The sequence below is a fragment of the Melozone crissalis genome, unplaced genomic scaffold (assembly GCF_028551555.1).
Source record: "Melozone crissalis strain CALT ecotype California unplaced genomic scaffold, PUWL_Pcris_2 ptg000129l_1, whole genome shotgun sequence".
NCBI classification, from domain to species: Eukaryota; Metazoa; Chordata; class Aves; order Passeriformes; family Passerellidae; genus Melozone; species Melozone crissalis.
Genome location: NW_026535903.1, coordinates 474,627 through 495,744, shown reverse-complemented (window position 1 = coordinate 495,744; position 21,118 = coordinate 474,627). Strand labels below are relative to the sequence as shown.

The following is a 21,118-nucleotide window of genomic DNA, read 5'->3' as shown; positions in this document are numbered from 1 at the left end:
CACCCATCCACTCACACTGGGCACCCACAGCAGGCATCCACCCACACTGGGCACCCAGCAGGCCCAGCCACCCCCAGCACACTCAGCTGGTCCCAGGGTGGGTGGGACAAGGACGAGCGGAGGCCTCCCTGGCACTGGGAACAGGCAGGGGGGTTTTGGTGAGTGAGAGGGGATAAATTCACCCAATGGTGTGTTGGGGTGGCAGCCCCAGTGCCCAGTGTCCCTTCCCTCCTGTGTCTGGGAGGGGGTGGGATGGGGAGGAAAATGAGGATGAGGATGAGAATTAGGATGGAGGGGATGGAATTGAGGATAAGATAGGAAAGAAGACAAGGACAGAGATGGACTGGGGATGACACTGGGATAGGGATGGGTGGGAAAGGAGTGTGTGCCTGCCCAGCCCTGCTGTGCCACCCTGCCCTCCTTGGGAAGAGCTGGAATCCCCAGCTCAGCTGGGACACCAAGCACTCACCCCCTGCCCCATACCCTCCGTGCCACCCCCATAGCCCCGTGTGACACAGCCAGGAGGAGGATTGAACTCTCATGGCCACCCAAACCCACCACCTGCCCTGTGCCCCTGCCACTTGTCCTGCTTCCCACCAGATTTCCAGCCTGGTTGTAAAAGGGAAAAACCCACAGGAGAATCGAGGCCCACAGCTCAGGGAGCCCCTCACAGGTGCAGCTCTGAGATCGGGGCTGTGGCAGCGCTGGCTCAGCCCCGGCAGAGGCACAGGGTGGCTCCGGTCCATCCCCGGCAGAGGCTCAGGGTGGCTCCGGTCCAGCCCCGGCAGAGGCTCAGGGTGGCTCCGGTCCATGCCCAGGTCCAGCCCCGGCAGAGGCTCAGGGTGGCTCCGCTCCCCCGACATCCCCGCCCGGCCAGGGCAGCGCCGCTGCCGCCGCCCCAATTAGCCGGGGAGATTACAGATCCTTGCCGAGGGGAGATTACCCTGCTCGGATCCTGCCACTCGCTCCGGCTTCCCGGCTGATTTGTCTGGGGCCGCAGCTAATCCCCTGCCGGGCAGACACCAGATTGAGCCGCGATTGCCGCTCGGCTGCCAAAAGCCCCCGGTGCTGCTCCTGAGCTCCCTCCGGGCCACCGGGATCCGCTCGCCGCTGATCCCGGGGCACGGGGGGCTCCTCCTTCACCGGGGGCGTTGGCAGAGCCCGCAGCGTGGCCGAGCGGCTCGACAGGGACGGGGATGGGGACAAGGACGGGGACAGGGACACGCTGGTGCCGGTCCCGCGGGACCCCCGGGCTGCGGGCGGGGGGCGCGGGCGGAGGCACGGGCAGCCAGCCGGGGAAAATCCGCATCCCCGTTATGCAACGGCGCTGATTTATTCATGCCTGAACCGGGCACTGGCCTAGAAATTAGCCCGGGCGATGGCGGGGAGGGGCCGGGACGATGCCGGAAGCCCCGGGAGCGGCGGGAGCGGGGCCGGGCACACCCCGGGCACAGTGGGTCGGTGTCCGGCCCACAGCGGCGATGCCCGGGGTGCGACACCGGTGCCACGGGGCTGGGCACGGGCACAGCACCCCTGGCCGGGCTGTGGGTGGGCTGAGCCCCCTTCTCCCACCGCCGGTTCCCGGAGCCGCCGGCTCGGGCTGGGCAGGGCCGGGCTCGGAAGCGGCGCTCAGGAAACTCCTTGGAAATGGAACACGAGCGGAACAAGCGCCGTGCCCGGCCCTTCCCGGCACACTGGGATGAGCTATCCGGCCTGGCACAGCGGGGAGAGGGGAACAGGGACCGGCACGGCCACGGCTCCGCCGGGCAGGACCCCGGCACCCTCTGTGTCCCTGCCCCGGCGCACGGAGCACCAGGACGGGTGCGAAACACCAGGGAGGGAATGCTGAGAAAACATCTGCCGGCCCGGGGGCGGGCCCAGAGCGGCTGCACAGCCCGGCCGAGAGGAAACAGATGCCACCGGCCCAGCCCAGGCATTTCCCGGCCCGGTCAGGGGGTGTGGAGGAATCTGCAGGTGGCAGAGGCTGTGGGATCACATCCTGCCCTGCATCCTACTGGACAGTTCAGTTTAGGACCCAAGGCATAGACTGGGGTGCTGGGCACCCCCAGAGCAAAGGGAGGGATGCAGGAATGGGGTTGGGAAGGTGGGAGTGGACACAGACCTCGTGGAAGAGCCACTCGTACCCTGGCACTGATGTGCACAAGTATAGAAACAGCTGTAGAAACCAGCAGAGATTTATTATCACAACAAAACTCCCAACAATCCAAAGGCCACCGAGTGTCCCAGCACGGCCAGGGCACTGGGATCGGGCTGTGGAGAAGAGGGGAGGAGGGAGGGGAGGGCCCGAGCCCGGCCCGGCCCCGCTCCCTGCCCGCAGGGTGTCACTGTCACTCGGCTGCCAGCTCCCGCTGCCGCTGCAGCAGCGATTCCAGCAGGCTGGCTCTCTGCACGGCCGCCTGCACAGGGCACAGCACAGGGCACAGGGAGCTCGCCGTGCCCGCCCAGCCACAGCCAGGCCAGGGCCAGGAGCCCTCACTCACCTCGTACTGCTTGCGCAGGCTGCTCATGCTCTCCTCCTTCCTCAGCACCGCCGCCTTCACCCTGATATGGATACAGGGGCTGAGCATCCCCCGGTGAGTGCCAAACACGGGGCTGGCCCTGCCCCAGGGGGGACTGCAGCCCTGGGAGCTCAGCCCTGGGAGCTCAGCCCCTCTCCCCCAGCCACAGCTGGGCTCCAGGTGCCATCACACACTGGCAGCACCTTTATTCCACTCTGTAGTGTGGACTGACTTGTCTACAGGAAAAAAGGCACATTAGCTTCCTGAGGTTTAATTATCACAGCATTTTGGGGATGTCCCAGCAGTCTCTGTGGCTGTGCCCTGACCCTGGGCTCTGTGCCCTAACCCTGGGCTCTGCCCCTCTGGAGAAAATCACATGGCTGCAGTCACAGGTATCATGTGTGAGCCACAGAGAGCCCCCAGGAGGTGACAGTGATGCTGGCCAGGGCTCCTGCACACAGAGCTGTGCTCCACTGGCCTCTCCTGGCACTCATGTCCTCCATGCAGGCAGAGGAGCAGCCCTGGGGACACGATGGCACAGAGCAGGCCAGCGGTGACAAGGGACAGAGGATTCAGGGTGCCTGAGCAGCACCCAGTTCAGACAACTGGCTTCTGCCTGGTTTGCCTGGACAGGGCTGGAAGCTTGGGAAGTGTTCCCAAGGATGCAGCGCTGAGCTCCTGCACCCCACCTGGGCTCCTCACCTCCTGTGCACCTCCTCCAGCTCCTGGTCCTTCTCCCTCAGCAGCCTGTCCAGCTCCAGGTGCTGCCGGGCCCTCAGCTCCGCCATCTCTGCCTTCAGCCGCGCGTTCTCCTCCTCCATCCCCACCAGCCTGTCTGCAAATTCCTGCCAGATCCCCTCAGTCAGACCCCTGTGCCCTGGGACAGCTGCTCCCACTCACCCAGGCAGGGTCCTGGCCGTGCTCCTGGCTCACCTTGCGCATCTCCTCCAGCTCCTGCTCCTTGTGCTTCAGCAGCCCCTGCAGCCGCGTGCTCTCCCCCTCCAGCTCGGCCAGCCGCCCCTTGAGCTCGTTGCAGCGCTCCTGCAGCTTCCTCTCCGAGTGCTCCAGCTCCTGCAGCTCCACCTCGTACTTGTCCCGGATCCTCTTGATCCTGTGGGCAGGAAGGACGGGCAGCCTGGCTCATCCTGCTGCTGCCTGGTTCATCCCAGCCCCACTCCTGCTGCAGGAGGGATCAGGACACAGCAGCAAGGGCAGAGCTGCCCCACAAGAGACCCGGGGCTGTTTCCTCAGGTGAGAGGTAAACTCTGTCCCTGTGAGCTGCTCCTTCCTGCACTAACACTGCTCCAGAGCTCACTGGAGAGATGCCCAGGGGACAGGGAGAAGGGACCAGCCTCTGGAGGACCTGGGAGCTCCCTCCTCCCTTTCCCCTCACCTGCTCTCCGCTGCCCTCTCGCACTCCTCCTTGGCCAAGGAGGTGTCGGCCTCCAGGCGCTGGATCACCAGCTCGATCTCTTTGTCCCTCTCCTTCCTCATCTCCTCCCGCAGCTCCCGCTCCCGGGACAGCAGCCAGGCTTCCTGCAATGGAGACAGCAAACGTGCCCTCAAATTCCTCTTAGAGCCCATGGGTGGCACCTCTGGAGGACAGCTCTTGCCATTACCTCCTTCTTCACGTAGTTGGCCTCCCAGGCCTGCTTCTCCAGCTCCAGCTGCTCCTTCAGCACCTTCAGCTCTGCCTGTGAGGAGAAGGGAAAACAACAGCTCAGCCCTGGGAGTAGCTGGGAGTAGCTGCTGGGGCTGCCCCTGTGGGGTCCAAGGCTTGGTGGTGCCAGCACCCAAAGGGCTGGAGGTGACCAGACCTGGTGCCGCCTCTCCTGCTCCTCCTTCTCCTTGGCGTACTCGTCCCGCAGTGCCCGGGTCAGGGCTGAGCTGTTGGCCTCCAGCTGCCGCCGCAGCTCCTCCGCCTCTGCCCGCTGCCTGCACAGACACAGCTCCCAGCATCCACACCAGCCCCTCTTGCCATGGAAATCCTGCCCAGGGAGCCTGGCCCCAAGCTCAGGGCTGCCCCCAGCCCCCCAGGCTGCCCACCTGGCTGCTTGCTGGCTCAGCCGCTCCTTCTCCTCGGCCACCTCGGCATAGAGGCGGCGCCGCTGCAGCTCCAGCGCCTGCTCCTCCTGCTCCAGCTGCTGCTCACACCTGTGGGACACACACACACACACACTGCAGGACGTGCCTTCGAGCACTCGGCCTCTTCACAACGCCAGAGGATGCTCCCAGCTCAGCAGCATCGCCCACTTGAGGCTGCTGGAGAGAAAAGGGCCGCTCCCCATGGAGCTGCAAATAATGGGATATAACAATAATCCCAGCAGCAGCCTGGTGCTGGACAGCACCCCAGATGTGAGAGCCCCAAAGCAGCGCTGAACCCGGGGTGACCCACCTCTGGCGGGCCCGCTCGCGCTCCCGCTGGCTCTGCTCCTCCTTCTCCCTCTCGAGCAGCCCCCGCAGCTCCTGCGCCTGCCGCCCGTAGTGCAGCGCCGCCCGCTCGTCCGACTGCAGCAGCTCGGCCTCGTGCAGCAGCTTCAGCTGCCGGATGTCCTCACGGTGCTTGGCCAGCAGCTTCTGGATCTCCGGCTCCAGCCCTGGCACGGGGGAAGGATGGGCATGGCTCGGGCTGGATCCCACAGGTACCCTCAGCCGGCTCAAGGGGCTGCCAGGAACGGGGCATGAGCACAGAGGGGTGATCGGCTCCACCAAAATAGGGAGCAAACAGTGCCCGCACCAAGGAGCTCTCCCCAACCTCTCCTGCACCACCCTGGCACTGCCCTGGCTCCAGCTGCTGCTGAGGGAACCTGCCCATACCTTTCACGGTGATTTCTTTGATCTTTTTGGTTTTCTCCTCAATCCACTTCTCCCGCCGGACTTTCTCAGTTGCGCTCATGAGTTCCTTCAGCTTCTTAATCTCCTGTTTGGAGGCAAATGGGAAAAGCTCAGAGAAGCTGGGAGAGAAAAGCCCTGGGAGCTGGGCTGTTGGGAAGCTGTGGAGCTGCACAGCCCTGGCCAGGTGTGTTCTTCCAGCCCAGAGAAGTGGCCACACACTCTCCCAGTGCCTTCTCCTCCATCCCCTTGGGAAATGCTCACTGCCAAGACATGAGAGCACCAACAGAGAGGGAAGGGGAACTGGGGGCTGCCCAGGGTCCCTGCATGCAGGGCAGCCCATCTGTCCCTGTGTGCTGGTGCTTTCCTCTCCAGCCTTCCCTCTCCCTGCCATGGAAAACCCGCTGGCAGGGGCTGGAGCAGGGCCAGAGCAGGCCAGGGCACGAGAGCAGAGGGCAAGGCACGAAAGAGAGCAAAGACCACATTTACCTCACAAAAGGGGCCCAAAGTGCGCCAGACCTGGGGAGAAAGAAAGGAGGGGATGGAGAGAGAAGGGGAATGGTGGGAGACAGGCAAATCCACAGAGCCGCGTCTGTGGGAGCCACGGGCAGGGCAGAGCTGGGCAGGAGTCCATGGGGGTGAGGGGAGACAGCACAAGGGACAGGGACAAGCCAAGGACTGGCCAGGAGGAGCTTGTGTGGTTGGAGCCTGCTCCAGAGACCAAGGGACCCCCGTGGTCTGTTCAGGCATGAGCTCAGCTCCAAGGTCAAGGACAAGCAGGGACTGGGATGGCAGAGCAGGGATGAGCCCAGTGGTGCTGCCCTCCTGCCAGGCCTGGCACAGGGCAAGCTGAGCTGTCTCCATCTGCAGGAGAAGCAAAATTGCTCCATGGCATAGGGTTTGTGCCAGCACTGCACTCTGGGCACCCCCAGCCTGGGACAGCTCTGCCTTCAGCGGGATCATGGAATCACAGAATGGTTTGGGTTGGAAAGGACCTTACAGCTCATCCAGTTCCAACGCCTGCCATGGGCAGGGACACCCTCCACTATCCCAGGCTGCTCCAAGTCATGTCCAGCCTGGCCTTGGACACTTCCAGGGATGGAGCAACCTGTGCCAGGTGTGTGGGAAGGGTCTCTCCAAGCAGAGCCTGGGAGCTCACACTGTCCCTTGGTCAGTGCCATGCTCCTGCCCTTGGGCAGCAGAGGACAGGAGCCTTGTGGGGAGCCAGGACAAAGCTCTGTGGTGACAGGGACCTTCTGTGCACAGGGAAGAGCTCCTTGGAGTGTCCAGGTCCCACCAAGGTGGCAGAGACTGTCCTGCTCCGGGCAGAGGCCCCATTTGAGCAAAATCAGCACACATATGTCCGCCCATCCTCCCTGTCCCCTCACCAGCTCGTGCTGCTCCTGCATCTGGTTGATCTTCTGGCCGTACTTTTGGTCCACTTGTTTGAGCTCTGCCACCACAGCCTCACACTTCTCACTCAGCACCTTCTTGTCATCGAGGAGCTGGGCAGGGCGAGGAGGCAGCATCAGGCAGGGGCAGCCACCTCAGGCTCTGCCTTCAGGAGCTGGGATGAGGGTTACCTGGTCAATGAAGGCCAGGTGCCTCTGGATAGCTGCCTCATACTGCTCCCTCTGCAGCCTGAGCTGCTGGCTGAGCTCCTTCTCGGTCTGTTTGACGTGGCGGTCGGTCAGTTCCCGCTGCTGGGTCTGTGGGGTCACACAGCCACATGGAAATGACCAACAGGCCAGGAAACTGAGGGACAGGGCTAAAGCAAAGCCCTGGGGCTCACATCTCCCACCCCTGTCAGCAGGAACACCCAGCTCCCCACTACAGAGAAGGGAGCTCAGCCCAGGTCCCAGCCAGGTGATCTTTAAGGTCCCTCCAACCCAAACAATTCCATGATTCTGTAAAATCAAGGGACAGTCCTGATCCTGTGCTTCATAGCCCAAGAACCACGTGTGAGGCTGACACACCAGAGCAGTCTGCAGCAGGCTGATGGCTCTCTTCTTCTCCTCCACCTCCAGCTTCAGCCTCATCATGGAGCTTGTCACCTCCGTGGCAACCGCTGACACCTGCTCCACGTGAGCCAGCTCCTCTTCCAACAGGAAGCTCTGCCACAGCAGAGAGAACATGATGAGAAGGTGGTGGGACCACCTGGGATGAGGACAGGGAGATGGGGGATGATTCCCACACCATGGATGGACTCACCTCCCTCTGCGTGGCTGAGGCAGCTGACCTGGGCCTCTCCTGCTCTGACTTCTCCATCTCATCCAGGAAGCTGATGATGCTTTGGAGCTTGGCCTCTGAGAGCAGAGCCCCGTCCTCAGGGACTCCCGGAGGGTGGTTCAGCTTCCCAAACTTCTCCAAGTTATCAGCAGTCAGGGAGTTGGAGCTGGGCTCCTGCTGGGAATTCAGCGTGGTGGATGAGCACCCAGGGGAAGGTTTGGGAGAAGAGGTGCTGGCTTGTCTCCATCACTGCAGCCCAGTAGCCAGCCTGATCCTCTGGGCTAAACCCTGCCCCACCACCAGCCTTTGCATGGCTTGCTGTTCCTTGCAAACATCCAAGCCCTCAGTGCACCAAACAATTCCTCCACCACCTCCATCTCCTCCTCCAAATTCCTCCATCACCCACTCCAAGCTCCTCCTGGCAGTGCCTGGCTGTTTCTCCCCAGGCAGCCCTCACTGCCCAAGGATGGGCACAGCAGCCTCATCCTCCAGCTCACCCTGTCCATCCAGGCACATCTGTCCTTCTTGAGGAGCTTGGGTGGGGGCAGCAGCTCTGGCTCCTCCTCCAGCAGCCTGAGCGTGTCCAGCAGCTCGTTCAGAGTGACCTTGGATGGAGCCCTGCTGCCAGCAGCTGCTGCTGTCTCCAGGTCCTCGTTACCTGTCTCCCTGGAGCTCACATCCTAAGGGAGAAGATTAGGGAGTTTTCTGCTCTCCCCAGAAGCCAGCAAAGGCCTGATGGTGCCCAGGGTCCCCAAAGGCACACCCAGACCCACCTGCAGTTTGTCCTCTGCCCCAGGGTCCTGCAAGGGCACGGAGCCAGGAGCTCCCAGGCTGCTTCCTTCCAGCTCTGAGGCTGCTGAGGGAGAATTGGCCTCTGCAGGAACCAGGCTTTGCTCAGGAACTGGCCCAGGCAGCTCCTCAGAGCAAACCCCTCATTCCCAAAGCTCTGGGGACACTCCCCAGGGACTCACCGGCGTTGTTGGCTTTGGTGAGGCTGCTGGCTGGGCTGGCATTCCTGGCTGAGGCAGGTTTGGCACCAGGCTTCTTCTTGGGCACCCTCCTGCTCTCCTTCACCAGCACCTGCTCCTCTGCCGAGCGCTTCGTCTCCAAGGCCTTCTGGGCCCTTTTCTGCTGCAGCTCCTGCGGGGACAGAGGAGCCATGGATGTCCTGAAGCCTTGGGAAGGCACAAGCCTGTGTTTGCAAGGCTGTGGCAGTGTTTTTGCATCCTCCAGCTGCTCACTGATGTGTGTCCCCCCAACCCCCTCCCCTGATGGAACACATTTCCAATTAGGGCAAAGAAAATTTGGGGTTTAAAACATCCCCAGCTTTACTGCCAACTCCTGCAGCCTGTGCCAGCCCCATCTGCACCACCAGCTGCAAGAGCAGGGTGACAATGACGTGTTGCTTCCTGCCAAGGGACATGGAGTGGTACTCAGCCCTCCCAGAGGGACCCTGCTCCTGAGGAGGGTCCCACTCCCAGGGCACACACATCCTCGGCCATTCCACGGAGCCTGGAGTGTCCCTGTCTCAACGTGGCCACCATTTTCCTGAGAACCACACAGAAACCAGCCCTGTCTTCCCAGGCTCAGAGTGAGCTGCCAAGGCTTGGCAGGAGCACAGCAGGAAACTGCTCCGTGGCACCTCCATCTCCACTCCCCAGGCTGGCTCTGCTCCTGCCCCATGCCAAGGCTCTGGAGATGCAGAGAGGCCTCTCTGCCTCGCTGGATGATGCCAGCAAACGGTGTCACACAGGCCTGGCCTGGCCCTACCTGGATGGCAGCATGCCGGGCCAGCCGTGCCTTCTCCTCTCGGATCTTCCTGCGCTCCTCCTCCTTCCTCTCCTGCAAATCCAGGATATTCCCCTCCTCCATCCGCTGCTGCCTTTCCTGACAGAGAGGAGGGTGAAAAATGTTACTGAGAGTTCTGCAGCACCCACCACTGTGAAGTGTGAGGGGCACCCACACCTGGGTGACCCCACAACATCCAGGCTTTCCATCCTCTCCTCAGCAGTGTGCCTGGAACTCTGGGCTTTGTGGTTTTTCCATCCTCTTCTCCCTCAGCACAGCTCCACTTTGGGGCAGCTCATTTTCTTCAGATCCTCCATGCAATTATTATTTTTATTATTATTACTATTATTATTATTATATTATTATCTGGGTCTGCCACCACCAAGGAGACAAGGCTTAAAAATAGACTCACACGCAAGAGCAACAGAGCTTTTCATTACTGGGATAAATAATTGAACACAAGGAAACACAAATAGCTGTGAAACCTCGTCACTCTAACAGGCAGCTCCTTAGGGATTCATTAAGATGAGTTGAGATGGGGCATCCCTTCTCTGGCCAGCAGTGAGGCCCAGACAGTGCCAATTCAGGGAGCCTGGCGCTGCTGCTGCCAGGATCTGACTGCTCCCAGTCACAGGGCTGGGGCAGCTGGAGCTGTGTGGTGCTGAGCCTCAGCTCCTGCTGGAATCCAGCCCAGGCTGATCCCTGGACACAGCTCTGAGGGAACAGGACCCTCCTCAGCTCTCTGGACCATGGAGGGGCTGGTTGGATGCAAAGCCAGAGCCCCCTCGACTCTCACAGCCCAGGTCTGGGGATGAAAGGGACCCCAAGTCAGTGGCCAGCGAGCCATGGGTGTTGGGTGGTCTGGGCTACAGAGTAGGGGACAGGACCAACCTCTCTCTTGGCAGCCATCAGGCGTCCCAGAGCCGCAGCCGCCGTCCTGTGCCGCTGCGAGTGGCGCCGGTACCAGCGCTGGATGGTGACAGCAGCCATGTTCACCTGCTGGATGAACCTGTGGGGACAGCCAGGGAGGCTCAGCACAGCCCCAGGGCAAGCAGAGCACAGCAGGTGCACTAAGAGCGGCCTTTCCCCAGAGTGAAATGCCACAGGAGAAGAACAGGCTCCCCTGGAGCTCCTCACAGCCCCTGGCACCGTCCTCCTGCTCCTTCCCTCACCTCTCAGCCTCCTCCTCGGTCACCTCCCTCCTCCGGGGAACGCTGCTGCTGCTGTTGTTGTTGTTGTGGGTCATGATGTTGTTGCTGGAGAAATTCTTCTGAGACTTCACGAGGCTGCTGCTGCCTTCCCCGTCCTCGTTCGAGGCCGCTTTGACGACATTGCTGGGACAGGAGATGAAGGCACTCAGCCCCGTCCTGTGCCACGCACGGCCCCAGGGCCAGCCCAGCTGCAGAGCCAGGACACTCCCCACACTCACTTGAGGGAGCTGGGAGCCTGGTTGGAGCTCTTGGGAGCAGGGCCCTTCTCAGCAGTGGAGTAGTTGTTGTGCACCATGGTGGTGACGCAGTTGCCCATCGCGCCCTTGTTGCTCCTTGTGTGGGGAGACAGGAGTGTCAGGAACAGCAGCTTCCCCGCCCCAGGTGCTCTCTCCATGCAGTGGCACCCACTCTCCCCCTCAGGGCCCTCTGCCCTACCTGTTGTTGGCAGTGAAGTTGGCAGCCAGGAGCACTGTGGCCTCCTTCCTCCTCATGCCCGTGGGTGGCTCGAGGCCGTGGGAGCCAGAGGGGCCCGGGAACACTCGGGGCTGGTCATCCTGCCATGGGGCCAGCAGGGATAAGGACACCAAACCCACCTCCTCAAACGCCACCAGGAGCACAGAGCCAGCCTGGCCCACCCGCTCCCAGAGCCTGCCGTCCTCACCAAGATATTCCAGGTGGTTTTCTTTTCTGGGGAGGTTTTGCTCAGAGCTGCCAGTTTCTTCCTTCCTATTGGGTCACCCTCAAAGAAGGCCAGGAAGTCTCCTGTCTGCTCAGAGCTTCATCCACACCCAGGGAAGGCAGAGAGGAGAGAACAGAGATAACTGTGGGCTAACTCACAGCCACAGGACACACTCTGGCTATGTAGGGCACTTGGAAACTCCAGTGTGACATGGGAGAAAGCGGCTGGAGAATCATTACATGGCCACAAAATCCACCAATGATTCGTTTTTACACAGAGCCTTGGGTTCCAGGGTGGTGCGTGGTGATGGGGATGGGCACAGACCAACAGGAGAATGGAAAATCCCAACTCAGAGGGTCCTGGGAACAGAGAACTTTTGTCTCCTCACACAGCCCAGTTATGGCCTGGAGGGTCCATGAGGGCTGTTGGAATCAAATGGAATGGTTTTTGTCACAGCCACAGAAACACACTCCATTTCCCCAAACAGAAATTCCTCCCTGCGATGGTGGAGAGGCCTTGGCACAGGTTGCCCACAGAATTTGGGCACTACTCTGACAGAGATGTGTCCCAGGCCAGACTGGATGGAGCCTGGAGCAACCTGGTCTTGTAGAAGGTGATCCTGCATGGGACTTTAGGGTCAGGCCATTCTGTGATCCTATGGAACCCTAAACAAGGAACTTCCTCTTCAAAAAATAACCAAAGCACCAGACTTTGGTTTTCCAGGGCCAGGCTTTAACTCCTGAAGTGCACGACAGAGCTCAGGGTATTTTGGAAAGGCTCCTGTTCCTCCCCAGGACCAGGGAGGTTGGACACAGGGGTGGGGTGTCCCCAGGGCCCCCAGAGGACAGAGGGACACACGGGGCTGTACCTGTGGGAGCTGTTCACCCGCTGGTTCACCTGGGTGGTGCTGTTGGACCTGCGCAGGTTGTTCATGGCCCGGGATCCCGCATCCTCCTGTGGAGAGCAGGACAAATGCAGCAGGGACAAATGCAGCAGGGACAAATGCAGCAGCCACGTTCAGGAGCAGCACAGACAGGCTCCCCACCCTCTCAGCCAGGGGGACACGGAGTTCCCAGCCCTCCAGGGCTGCCAGGCTCCCCTTGAGGCAGTGGGCAATGCCACCTTGCTCGGGCACTGCTGAGCCAGCAGGAACACGTTCCTCAGCACAAGCTCCTGGGAACACGGGTGTGGGAATGCTGCCAAGGGATTACTCAGCAGGAGCCCGGGCTGGATCCTGCTGGGTCCTGAGAGAGCCCAGCAAGCACCTGGGGCTCGCTGCCTCTGTGGAATCCCCACTCAGGAGCCCCTGGTGTGGCAGGAACAGGGGGTGCTCCATGAGGGGCAGGCTGGGCCTGGCACCCCAGCAGGAGACACCAGGAAATCGGGAGTTTGCAGATGGAAATTGGCACAGGGAGGTGAAGGGCGAGGAAGGGAAAAGAGGGAATCCTGAAACTTGCTCTTCTGCACCCAGCAGGGAGCCACAAACAGCTATTGCTGGGCAGGACCCGAACAAAGCCAGGCTGGGGCTGGGGGAACCAGAGCAAGAGGGACGTGGCCATGCCAGGAGCCATCGGGAGGGGCAGGGCAGGGGCTCACCGTGGCGTTCCTCTTGGCTTTGCCATCAGCAGCCACGGACACGGAGCGTGCCACCAGCTTGGCAGCGGAGGCGCTGCCGGGGCGCCGCGACACCGGCGCCGGGAGCCCCGTCAGGATCAGCTCTGCCACGTCAGAGCTCGGGACAGAGCAGCAGCTCCGGGTGCTCTTCATGCTGGAGCAGCAGGAAGGAGCCCTGGAAGCGCAGCAGAGCACAGAGAGAGGGGAAGGCATGGAGCAGCCAGCCTGGAACAGGAGCTGCAGCAAACACCGGCACTCAGAGCTGGAACTGCTCCCCAACAGGACAAAACCTCCAAATTGCCACATGGCAAATAACCCATAGCACAGCCCTGGAGAGGCTCCAGGAGAGCTCCTCGCTGCTTTCACATTTATGGGCCAGGATTTCAGCAAAGGAGTAAAGGGAGGGAAAAGCCCTGCTCCCCATCCCAGGCTGTTCACTGCACACAGCCACGGCTGTCAGAGGATCACAGGGACCACAACAGCCCCATCTGTGCAGGCTGCAGGTCCAGCACACCCCACACACCACATGGGATGCTGAAGAACCCCCTGAGCAGCTCCCAAGGGAGCCTCCCCCTGCCCAGAGCTCCTTCAGAAGTGTCTGTGCCCTCTCTCACAGGAAGATCTGAGCCCCCCTCCCAGCTCAGGGCAGCACATTCCCACCTTTCCCCTCTGCATCCTCCCCACACCCCAGCGCTGATCCAGGAAAAGACCAGGCTACTTTATCTCTTTACATTTATTGCCCACACTGTCCCTAAACCTCTCCCCCGGCAGCCCTGGCCTCTCCTCTCGGGCTCCACCACAGCCTTGGCAGTGCCTCGGGCTCCACAGCCTGGGGAAACAAACGGCTCTCATGGAAACCGCTGGCTCAGGCAGGAAAACGGGCTCGGGAGCCCAGGCCAGCACAGCCCCCTGAGGCCCCAGCCCCCCAAACCCCCAAAGCTCAGACTCCAAAGCCCCCCAGCCCCCTTATGACCCAGAGGCAAACCCTGAAGCTCCCAAATCCCGGAGCCCCTCAGGATCACCCAGGTCCCACACCTTCCACTAAGCTCCCAAAACCCAGACCCCCCCCAGATTCCCCACTCCCACGTGGACCCCAGCCACAGCTCCAAGGCCAAGCTCCCAGTTCCTGGATGCCCTCAGGACACCCCTCCCCGGGTCCCAGCCCCCCAAGCCTCAGACCCCCACCAAGAGCCGCAGAGCACCCAAGCCCAAACCCTGCACGGTCCCCAAGCCCCAGACCCCTCCCCAGGACGCCCAGCACACCCAGCCCCAAGCCCCCCACGACCCCAGCCCATATCACCAGGCCCTCATGACCCAGATCCCTCCAGGCCCCTCCAACTCCCAATCCCCGCGGACCCCCAGCCCAGACCCCGAGCCCTCCAAGCCCCCCCAAACCCCAGCCCCCGGCCCCTCACCACCACGGTACCGGGCCCCACGCACCCACAGGCGGGTGAGACCCCCGCGGCCCGGGGGCGATGCCGAGAGCGGGGCCCCGGCCCTGCCCCGCTGCCCCTGGAGCTCCCTTGGCGCCCCCGGAGCCCCCTCAGCCGCCATTAAACGCCCCCATCCCTCACCTACGGCCGCGCTCCGGACACAGCCATTGGGCGGGGCTGCCGGCCGGGAGCCAATGGGAAGGGAGGAGAGAGCGGGCGAAGAAACGCGATTGGCTGAGGCGGAGGAAGGGGGCGGGAATAAGGAGGAATGGATGAGGAAGGCGTGGCTGCCATCGGGGGCGGGGCTTAGCAGGAGCGAACCAATGGGACGAGAGGATTGAGATGGGCGCGGCTTTGAGGGCGGGGAAAGGGGCGGGGCTTTATCCACATGGGCGGGGCTCCCATGGGGTTTTGTGGGGGGAAAAATGGGGATTTTGGGGATCTGAGAGGGGGACTGGGGCTACTGGGGAGCTGTGAGAAAGATGGGGGAGTCATAGCACTATGAGGTGCAGGTTATTGTTATTGATACTAGGAAGAATAGAGGAAGTTTAATTGAAAGTGTATTGATGATAAGGGATTTGGATAATGCAGGGATATACGGTTTAATTATTTAATTTAAAAAATTTAAAATGTCAAGATAAAAAGAAAATTAATGCATAAAATATGGCTCCAGTGCCAGGTTGGGGAGGGGGTACTGTGGGGCAGGGGGGCCGATGGGATTATTGGGACGCATGGTAAAAAGTGGGGCTATGAGGGGAGGAAGGGGGGGAAGCATGGGGCTGACAGGGGGGCTGCAGCATGGGGGAGAGCAGTGGGGCTGTTGGGGGGCCATGGGGCTGCAGGAAAACGTGGGGCTGGGGGCCAGGAGGAGCCACGGGCCCGGCTCCGTCAGCGGCGCAGGAAGAAGTCACACGTTCCCAGGCCCGAGTGGGGTTTATTAGTGGGTCCCACGGGGATGGCACCTGCCCCCAGCCCGCAGCTGGGGGCCACCCAAGAGCACCCGTGGCCATGCTGGGGTCCCCATGGCACCCCCAGCTCAGTCCCAGCGTGTCCCACACCCCTGTCCAGCTCAGGGGAGCGAGGGGCCGTGCCCCTCTGCCTGCCCCGAACGCCACGAGGGACATTGTCCCCTTGTCACCTGCTGGGAGCCCTGTGGCCACCTCAGCCGTGTCCCCGAGGCACCAGGACAGCGCAGGCCCCGCAGGGAGGGGGGCAGAGCCCCCGCAGCCCCCGGGGCCCCACAGCAGCTACATGTTGAGGAAGGCAAAGGCTGAGGGCTGCGGGGGGCCCTCTGTGTCTGTCCCTCCGTCCGTGTCCGTCCTCCTGTCCGTGTCCGTTCCCCCATCCTGGGGCCGGGATGGCGTCCGTGCCTCCACCGGGGGCGAGTGTGGCCGGAGCACGGTGCCAGGACGGGCCACCAGCTCCATGCCAGCGAACAGGGACAGGCTGGGGGCCGCCGTGTCCCCTGCCAGCCTGCTGCCCCCGTCCTGCTGGCAGGGACAGGCTGGCACCGCGGCCCCGGGCGGCTCCGACGCCAGCCCCGGCTCCTCAGGGGGGGCTGCAGGGGGCACAGGGCTCGGGGCCGGGCTCAGGGGCGTCAGGAAGCTCTCAGAAGCCACGGCTGGGATGTCCATGAGCAGATCCCCGGCTGAGGGGGCTGAGGGTGGGCGTGGGGCCCTCGGGGAGGGCTGGGCCCGGCACAGGGCCTCGAACTGCCGCAGCATCTGGGATGGGGTGGGCACGGTGAGAGGGGCATCGGCAAAGGGGATCGGCCCGGCACCTCCCAGGCACTGGGACTGTCCCCATGTCCCCTCCCGGGGAGCAGAGGGAGCCCACACCCTGGGAAAGGCAGCCCAACCACCCCTCTGGCACATACACAGAGCCACTCCCAAGGGCTGTGTGTCCCCAGGGGCTGTCACACCTGTGCCAGGAGCCCCCACCCAAGGGACCGGGCACAGGGATGTCCCCAGAGTCACCTTTGTAGCTCGGTTGGCCACGGGCCCGGGGCTGCCTTGGCTGAGGTGCTGCAGGCGCCGCTGGGTCACGGCAAGGATCTGCTCCGGGGACAGCAGGTCGGAGCAGCCGAGGGCAGAGATGGCACACATGGACCTCTGTGGGGAAGGGCAGCTGAGCCTGGCAGGCCCCCAGACACCCCCAGCCCTCCCAGGGGTGCCCCCTGTGCTCACCATGCGGACGCTGTCACTGGGATCCTCCAGCGCCCGGCCCAGCAGCTCCAGCACCACCTCACAGTTCAGGAGCCCACACCTGCCCAGGGACGGGGCCACAGTCACCTGCAGCCCCTTCCCAGCCCAGAGTCCAGGCCTGGGCAGCCAGGAAAGGGAGCTGAAGCCCCCCAGCCCCAGGGAGCACCTGACACTCACTCCTTGAGGAAGTGCTGAGCTTCCTCCCTGGTGAGGAAGACCCTGGCCCCACGCGTCAGTCCCGACACCAGGCTCAGCTCCCTGCGGCAGTCCCCCGGGCTGTCAGCATCCACCCTGCCGGGGACACACCTCGTGAGGACAGGGGCCACCTGCTGCTCCTCCTGGGGTGCCTGCACACCCCCTGGGAGGCACGGCCAGCAGCGCCGGGCACTCTGGGTCAGAGGCGTGGGAAATGAGCAGAGGGTCTCTGGGGATGCCCTGGGACAGCCCCCCCGGGCCCCTCTCACCTGTCGGCCCCGGAGCGGCTGTCGCTGCCGGATTTGCTGCCCGAGTCGGAGGCGCGGCTGCGCTCGTGGCCCTGCGAGGACTCGCGGGAGCTGTGCCCGCTCTCTGCCTCCTCCCAGCCTCCCCCGGCCTGCCCGGGCTGGTGGCTCGCTGCAGGGACAGCGCTGCTCAGCTGGGCTCCCCAAACCCCCCGGAACGGCCGGGGACCCCCCAAACCCCCCCCAGGACCCACCTCGGGACGCACGCGGCGCAGGAGGGGTCGGGGGCGGCGGGGCCGGGCTGCCGGCGGGGGACGGAGCTCGGACGGGCTCGTAGGTGTCCTCGGGGAGGTCCCCACGGGGCCGCCGGGGTCCCCCCGGGGCCGGGAGCACGGCCTGGGCCACGGCCTCGGCCGCCCGCTGCAGGCTGCTCAGCAGGGCCTCTCCTGTGGAAGCTGCAGAGATTGGGGGGTCGGGGGAGCCCAGCGCCATGGGACCACCCCATCACCCCAGGAAGGGGGCTGAGGGAACTCTGGGAGCTCAGAGGACAGAGAGTGAGCCCCATGGCCCTGCCCCAGCTGCCAGCAGGAAAGGACCCAGCGAGGGCCCGGCCAGGACTCACCAGAGCCGCTCTTGTCAGTGCTGAAGCCGAATCCCTGCAGGGAACCACAGGGGCTGGGGCTGGAGCCCATCCCTGGGGAGGCACAGGGAACGTCAGGGGGGCACAGGCACCCAGGGTCCCCTCTGCTGCTGTGTCCCTGTCCCCCTGAGCGAGGGCCTGGCCCGGGGGGGCTCTGCTCACCAGCAGGGGCTGGGGGCCGGGCGGGCAGTGCCAGGGGCTGTGGCAGTGGGGCATCCGAGAACAGAATGCTGGCCAGGTCCTGTGGGATTGAGAGACACAGAGACAGAGAGACAGGAGTGCTGGCAGTGCTGGGAACCCCAGGGTCCCCGAGCAGGGGGCTGGGGGCTGCCTTGTCCCTGCAGCACCCACCTGTGCCGCCGCCCGCACCTTCTGGTTCAAGCTGTTGCCGTGGAGGGGGTCTGGGGGCCCGGAGAACACTGCACACACACAGAGGGGAGGGTGGGGGACGCTCCCAGGGAGGGTAGGACCCTGCTCCTGGCACAGCAGGAGCCCCTCTGGGGTCTCAGCCCCCCATTCTGCTCTGCCCTGTCCCCCCAAGCCGTTACCCGCAGCCTCCCGGATGAAGCTGGCGTTCCTCTTCAGCTGCAGCACAAACTGGGGCGAGCCCTGCGAGCAGGTGTGCAGCAGGATCTTCAGCACCTGCCTCGGGGGACAAGGACAAGTCACAGCTGCCCTCCCTGCAGCGGGGGGCTCCATCCCCTCACCCCAAACACGGACCCACCTTCAACTTGACGTGGCAGGAGCTGCTCTGCAGTCGTGTGAGCAGATGCTCCAGCAGGCACTGGCTGCTCCCGGGGGACTCGTGGGAGATCTCTGGGCACGGGTTATGGATCCAGCCGGGATCGGAGAACAGCAGCAGCCCCCAGTGCCGGGAATTCAGCCCCTCACAGGGTCCCAGCCAGACCCCACAGCCCCACGGCTGCCCCCAGCCAGCCCAAAGCCCACCACGGCCTGGAGCAGCCCCGGGGAGCTCACCCTGTCCCGGGATCCCCTCCCTGTCCCGGGATCCCCCCTGCCCGGTGCCCCCCGGCCCCCCGAAGGATACTGGCGATCTCCTCGAACAGGTACCCGGGGCACGGGGTGTCGTCGTCGGCCGTGCCCCGCAGCAACACAGGCAGCTGGAAGAGGAGGAGGCGGCGTGAGAGGGGGCGGACCCGGGCCGTTCCCCGGTGCTGGGGACCGGAGCGAGGCCCCGGGGCAGGCCCGGCCCGGTCAGGGCGGAGTGAGGCCGCTGCAGAAGCGAGTGGGGGGGGGTGCAGCGATGACGTGGCGGGTGAGAAGTGACGTCACGCCCCGGCAGCCCCCCCGCACCCCACAAAAGCCCCGGTCCGTACCCGGCTCAGGAAACTCAGCCGGTCCCGCAGCGGCGCCGCCATGACACTGCCGGCACCGGCCCTGCCCGCTCCCTCGGCGGCCTCAGGGAACCGCCCCCCAGAAGTTGATTTCCACCAATAAGAGGGCGAAGCTCTGCCGCTCAACCAATCATCGGTGAGAGAGGGCGGGGCTCCAGGCGGAAGAGCCTTATGATGTTGACGCCTGAAGGAGGCGGGACGTAAACAACCGGCATTTCCACCAATCAGAGCCGCCCGCGCCGAACGCCCAATTAAAGGGGCGTGGTTTTGGTTGGCACTGCCCAATAGGCGAGCGCGGTGAGTGACGAGCGGGTCGGGCAGCCAATCGCGGCCGCCCGGACATGGCGGCACCCGTGCGTGAAGCGATGTCGGGGCGCGGAGTGTGGCTGCGGGCGCGGGCGCGGCTGCGGCGCTTCCCGGCGGCGCTGGCGGCCTGCGGGGACCAGGTGGGGCCGGGGGAGGCACAGGAGGGCGGCTCCGGGGCAGACGGGGCACAGGGAGGCGGCTGCAGGGGGTCCCGGTGCCCCCGCTCCCGTCCCGTGTGACTCCCGCAGGCCGCGGCCTACGGGCGGTGCGTGGCGGCGGCGGCGGCGGGACCGGCGGAGCTGCGGCGGGACGCGTGCCTGGAGGAGTTCCAGGCGCTGCGGGAGTGCTTCGCCCGCGCGGTACGGCCCTGTCCCGGTCCCCGTGCCCGGTCCCGGTCCCCGTGCCCGGTCCCGGTCCCGGTCCCCGTGCCCGGTCCCGGTCCCGGCGGAGGGCGGCGGCCTCGGCCCGTCCTGACCGCGGCTCTTTGCAGGCAAAGGCGACGCCCAAGTGACCCCGGAGCCGCTGGTGGGGAATGAGACCCTCCAAGCACCGGATTGTCCCCAAATGACGGAGCCCTCCCCGGTCCCGGAGCTGCCCAGCCGCTCCCCGGCCCGGAGGCGGCTCAGCGCCGGGCTGGGTGAAGGTCACAGATCTATTTTTATTTATTAAAAAAGAAAAGAATTCAGATCAGAATGCTTCAGCTTATTTTATTGATGGGCTCGGCCCGCACTCCGGGCTCTCCGTGCCAGCGTCCCCCCCGCCCCGGGGAGCCGATCCCGGCGGGACAAGGCGGCTCCCGCCCAGCCCGGGTGCCCACGGCATTCCCAGAGCAGGAATGTCAGGAGCATCAATGTCAGGAGCATCTTTGGTCCCTTCTGTTCACACACAGAACAAGGAGCAGGCGGCGGTGCCCCCGCGGGGCCGGAGCCGGCAGCACAGGGCACGAGGAGCCGATCGGGCTCCCTGGCACCGCAGGAAGGGAAGGCTGGATGTGGATGTGCCACAGCCCGGATCCCTCTCCCGGGGCAGCCCTGGAGCTCCAGAGCCCGTCCCCGCCTCCCGGCCGTGCTGCTTGTGCTTGACGACAGCGTTAATGGAGAAGCTCGTTGGGTTCGGGGGGTTTAAGGCCACAGTGTTCGGGGGGGGTCTTCCCAAAGGACTCCCCAGGGGGCTTCCCTGTCACTCTGGGCTGTGACACCCCGGGACCACCAGGCGGGGACAGTCCCACCCCGTGCCGGCTCTGCAGGGGCCCACTGGACACAGACTCGAGGTCACCAAAGACATTTGGAGGTCGGGATAGAAAAGCCACCACAGTGATGAGGTCTGAGGGCTCCAGGCTGGGAATTCTCAGCCGGTCTAGGGAGAGCTTTGGGACTGAATTCTGTACATTCGCAGGTCGGGATGTAAAAACACAAAACCCAAAAAAACCCAAGGGGTGAATCACGGGAGCCTGAAACAACGCAGAGCTCTTGGGGAAGCTCCTCCCTTCTTCACTCACCAAACAAACTCCCAGAGGTGGAGCAGGGACCTGTCTGGATGCAGAACAGGGCGGGGGGAGGCTGGGAAGAGCACAGGGAACACAGGCAGGGGCAGGTGGAGCCCCTGCATCCACCTGGCCCTGCCATGCTTTCTCCCAAACTACTCACCTCTGGCAGGAGAATCAAGCTGGGTTGGGAAGGGTCGGCGGGAAGTTGAGCTTCTTAATGCACTTTTGAGAGGGGAAATGGAGCTGGAGAGCACAGAGAGGAGCACCAGGGAGGGCAGAGGGGGCAGAGCTCTGTGTGGTCCCAGTGTGTGCCAAGGAACCCCATCCCTGGGAGAGAGGCAGCACAACAGCAGTTGTGCCCAGTTAAGGCAGCGTTTCTACT

The 21,118-nt window shown here is 63.9% G+C and overlaps 3 protein-coding genes across 8 annotated transcripts; 1 reads left to right on the top strand and 2 right to left on the bottom strand.

Moving 5' to 3' along the window:
* Window positions 1-2,252: 2,252 nt before the first annotated feature.
* On the bottom strand, window positions 2,253-14,528 carry CEP131 (centrosomal protein 131). 6 transcript variants are annotated; one of them, XM_054293070.1, is made up of 27 exons: window positions 14,447-14,528; window positions 12,855-13,047; window positions 12,127-12,212; window positions 11,241-11,355; window positions 11,015-11,133; window positions 10,798-10,911; window positions 10,541-10,702; window positions 10,260-10,377; window positions 9,351-9,467; window positions 8,552-8,720; window positions 8,354-8,454; window positions 8,078-8,260; window positions 7,563-7,757; window positions 7,328-7,465; window positions 6,935-7,060; window positions 6,740-6,856; window positions 5,841-5,870; window positions 5,337-5,439; window positions 4,915-5,116; window positions 4,566-4,673; window positions 4,337-4,454; window positions 4,139-4,213; window positions 3,913-4,055; window positions 3,453-3,630; window positions 3,222-3,364; window positions 2,502-2,562; window positions 2,253-2,417 (listed from the first exon to the last, which is right to left on the bottom strand). In XM_054293070.1, exons 2-27 carry the CDS (start codon window positions 13,023-13,025, stop codon window positions 2,349-2,351), a joined length of 3,261 nt encoding a protein of 1,086 aa, XP_054149045.1. In that variant the 5' UTR covers window positions 13,026-13,047; window positions 14,447-14,528; the 3' UTR covers window positions 2,253-2,348. The 6 variants fall into 6 exon arrangements, with proteins under 6 accessions (XP_054149045.1, XP_054149044.1, XP_054149041.1 ...); XM_054293069.1 differs by lacking the exon at window positions 14,447-14,528 and adding an exon at window positions 14,313-14,398; XM_054293066.1 differs by lacking the exon at window positions 14,447-14,528 and having other exon boundaries at window positions 12,855-13,192.
* A 750-nt stretch (window positions 14,529-15,278) lies between these two features.
* Window positions 15,279-18,988, bottom strand: TEPSIN (TEPSIN adaptor related protein complex 4 accessory protein). The gene is made up of 14 exons (XM_054293085.1): window positions 18,927-18,988; window positions 18,638-18,710; window positions 18,314-18,405; window positions 18,138-18,231; window positions 17,941-18,008; window positions 17,752-17,830; window positions 17,572-17,643; window positions 17,204-17,404; window positions 16,974-17,121; window positions 16,898-16,933; window positions 16,687-16,800; window positions 16,492-16,570; window positions 16,282-16,416; window positions 15,279-16,029 (listed from the first exon to the last, which is right to left on the bottom strand). The coding sequence occupies exons 1-14, from the start codon at window positions 18,966-18,968 to the stop codon at window positions 15,553-15,555; spliced, it is 1,710 nt and encodes a 569-aa protein (XP_054149060.1). The 5' UTR covers window positions 18,969-18,988; the 3' UTR covers window positions 15,279-15,552.
* Window positions 18,989-19,309: 321 nt separating this feature from the next.
* NDUFAF8 (NADH:ubiquinone oxidoreductase complex assembly factor 8) lies at window positions 19,310-19,937 on the top strand. Its single transcript, XM_054293086.1, has 3 exons — window positions 19,310-19,390; window positions 19,499-19,609; window positions 19,741-19,937. Exons 1-3 carry the CDS (start codon window positions 19,310-19,312, stop codon window positions 19,759-19,761), a joined length of 213 nt encoding a protein of 70 aa, XP_054149061.1. The 3' UTR covers window positions 19,762-19,937.
* Window positions 19,938-21,118: the final 1,181 nt, after the last annotated feature.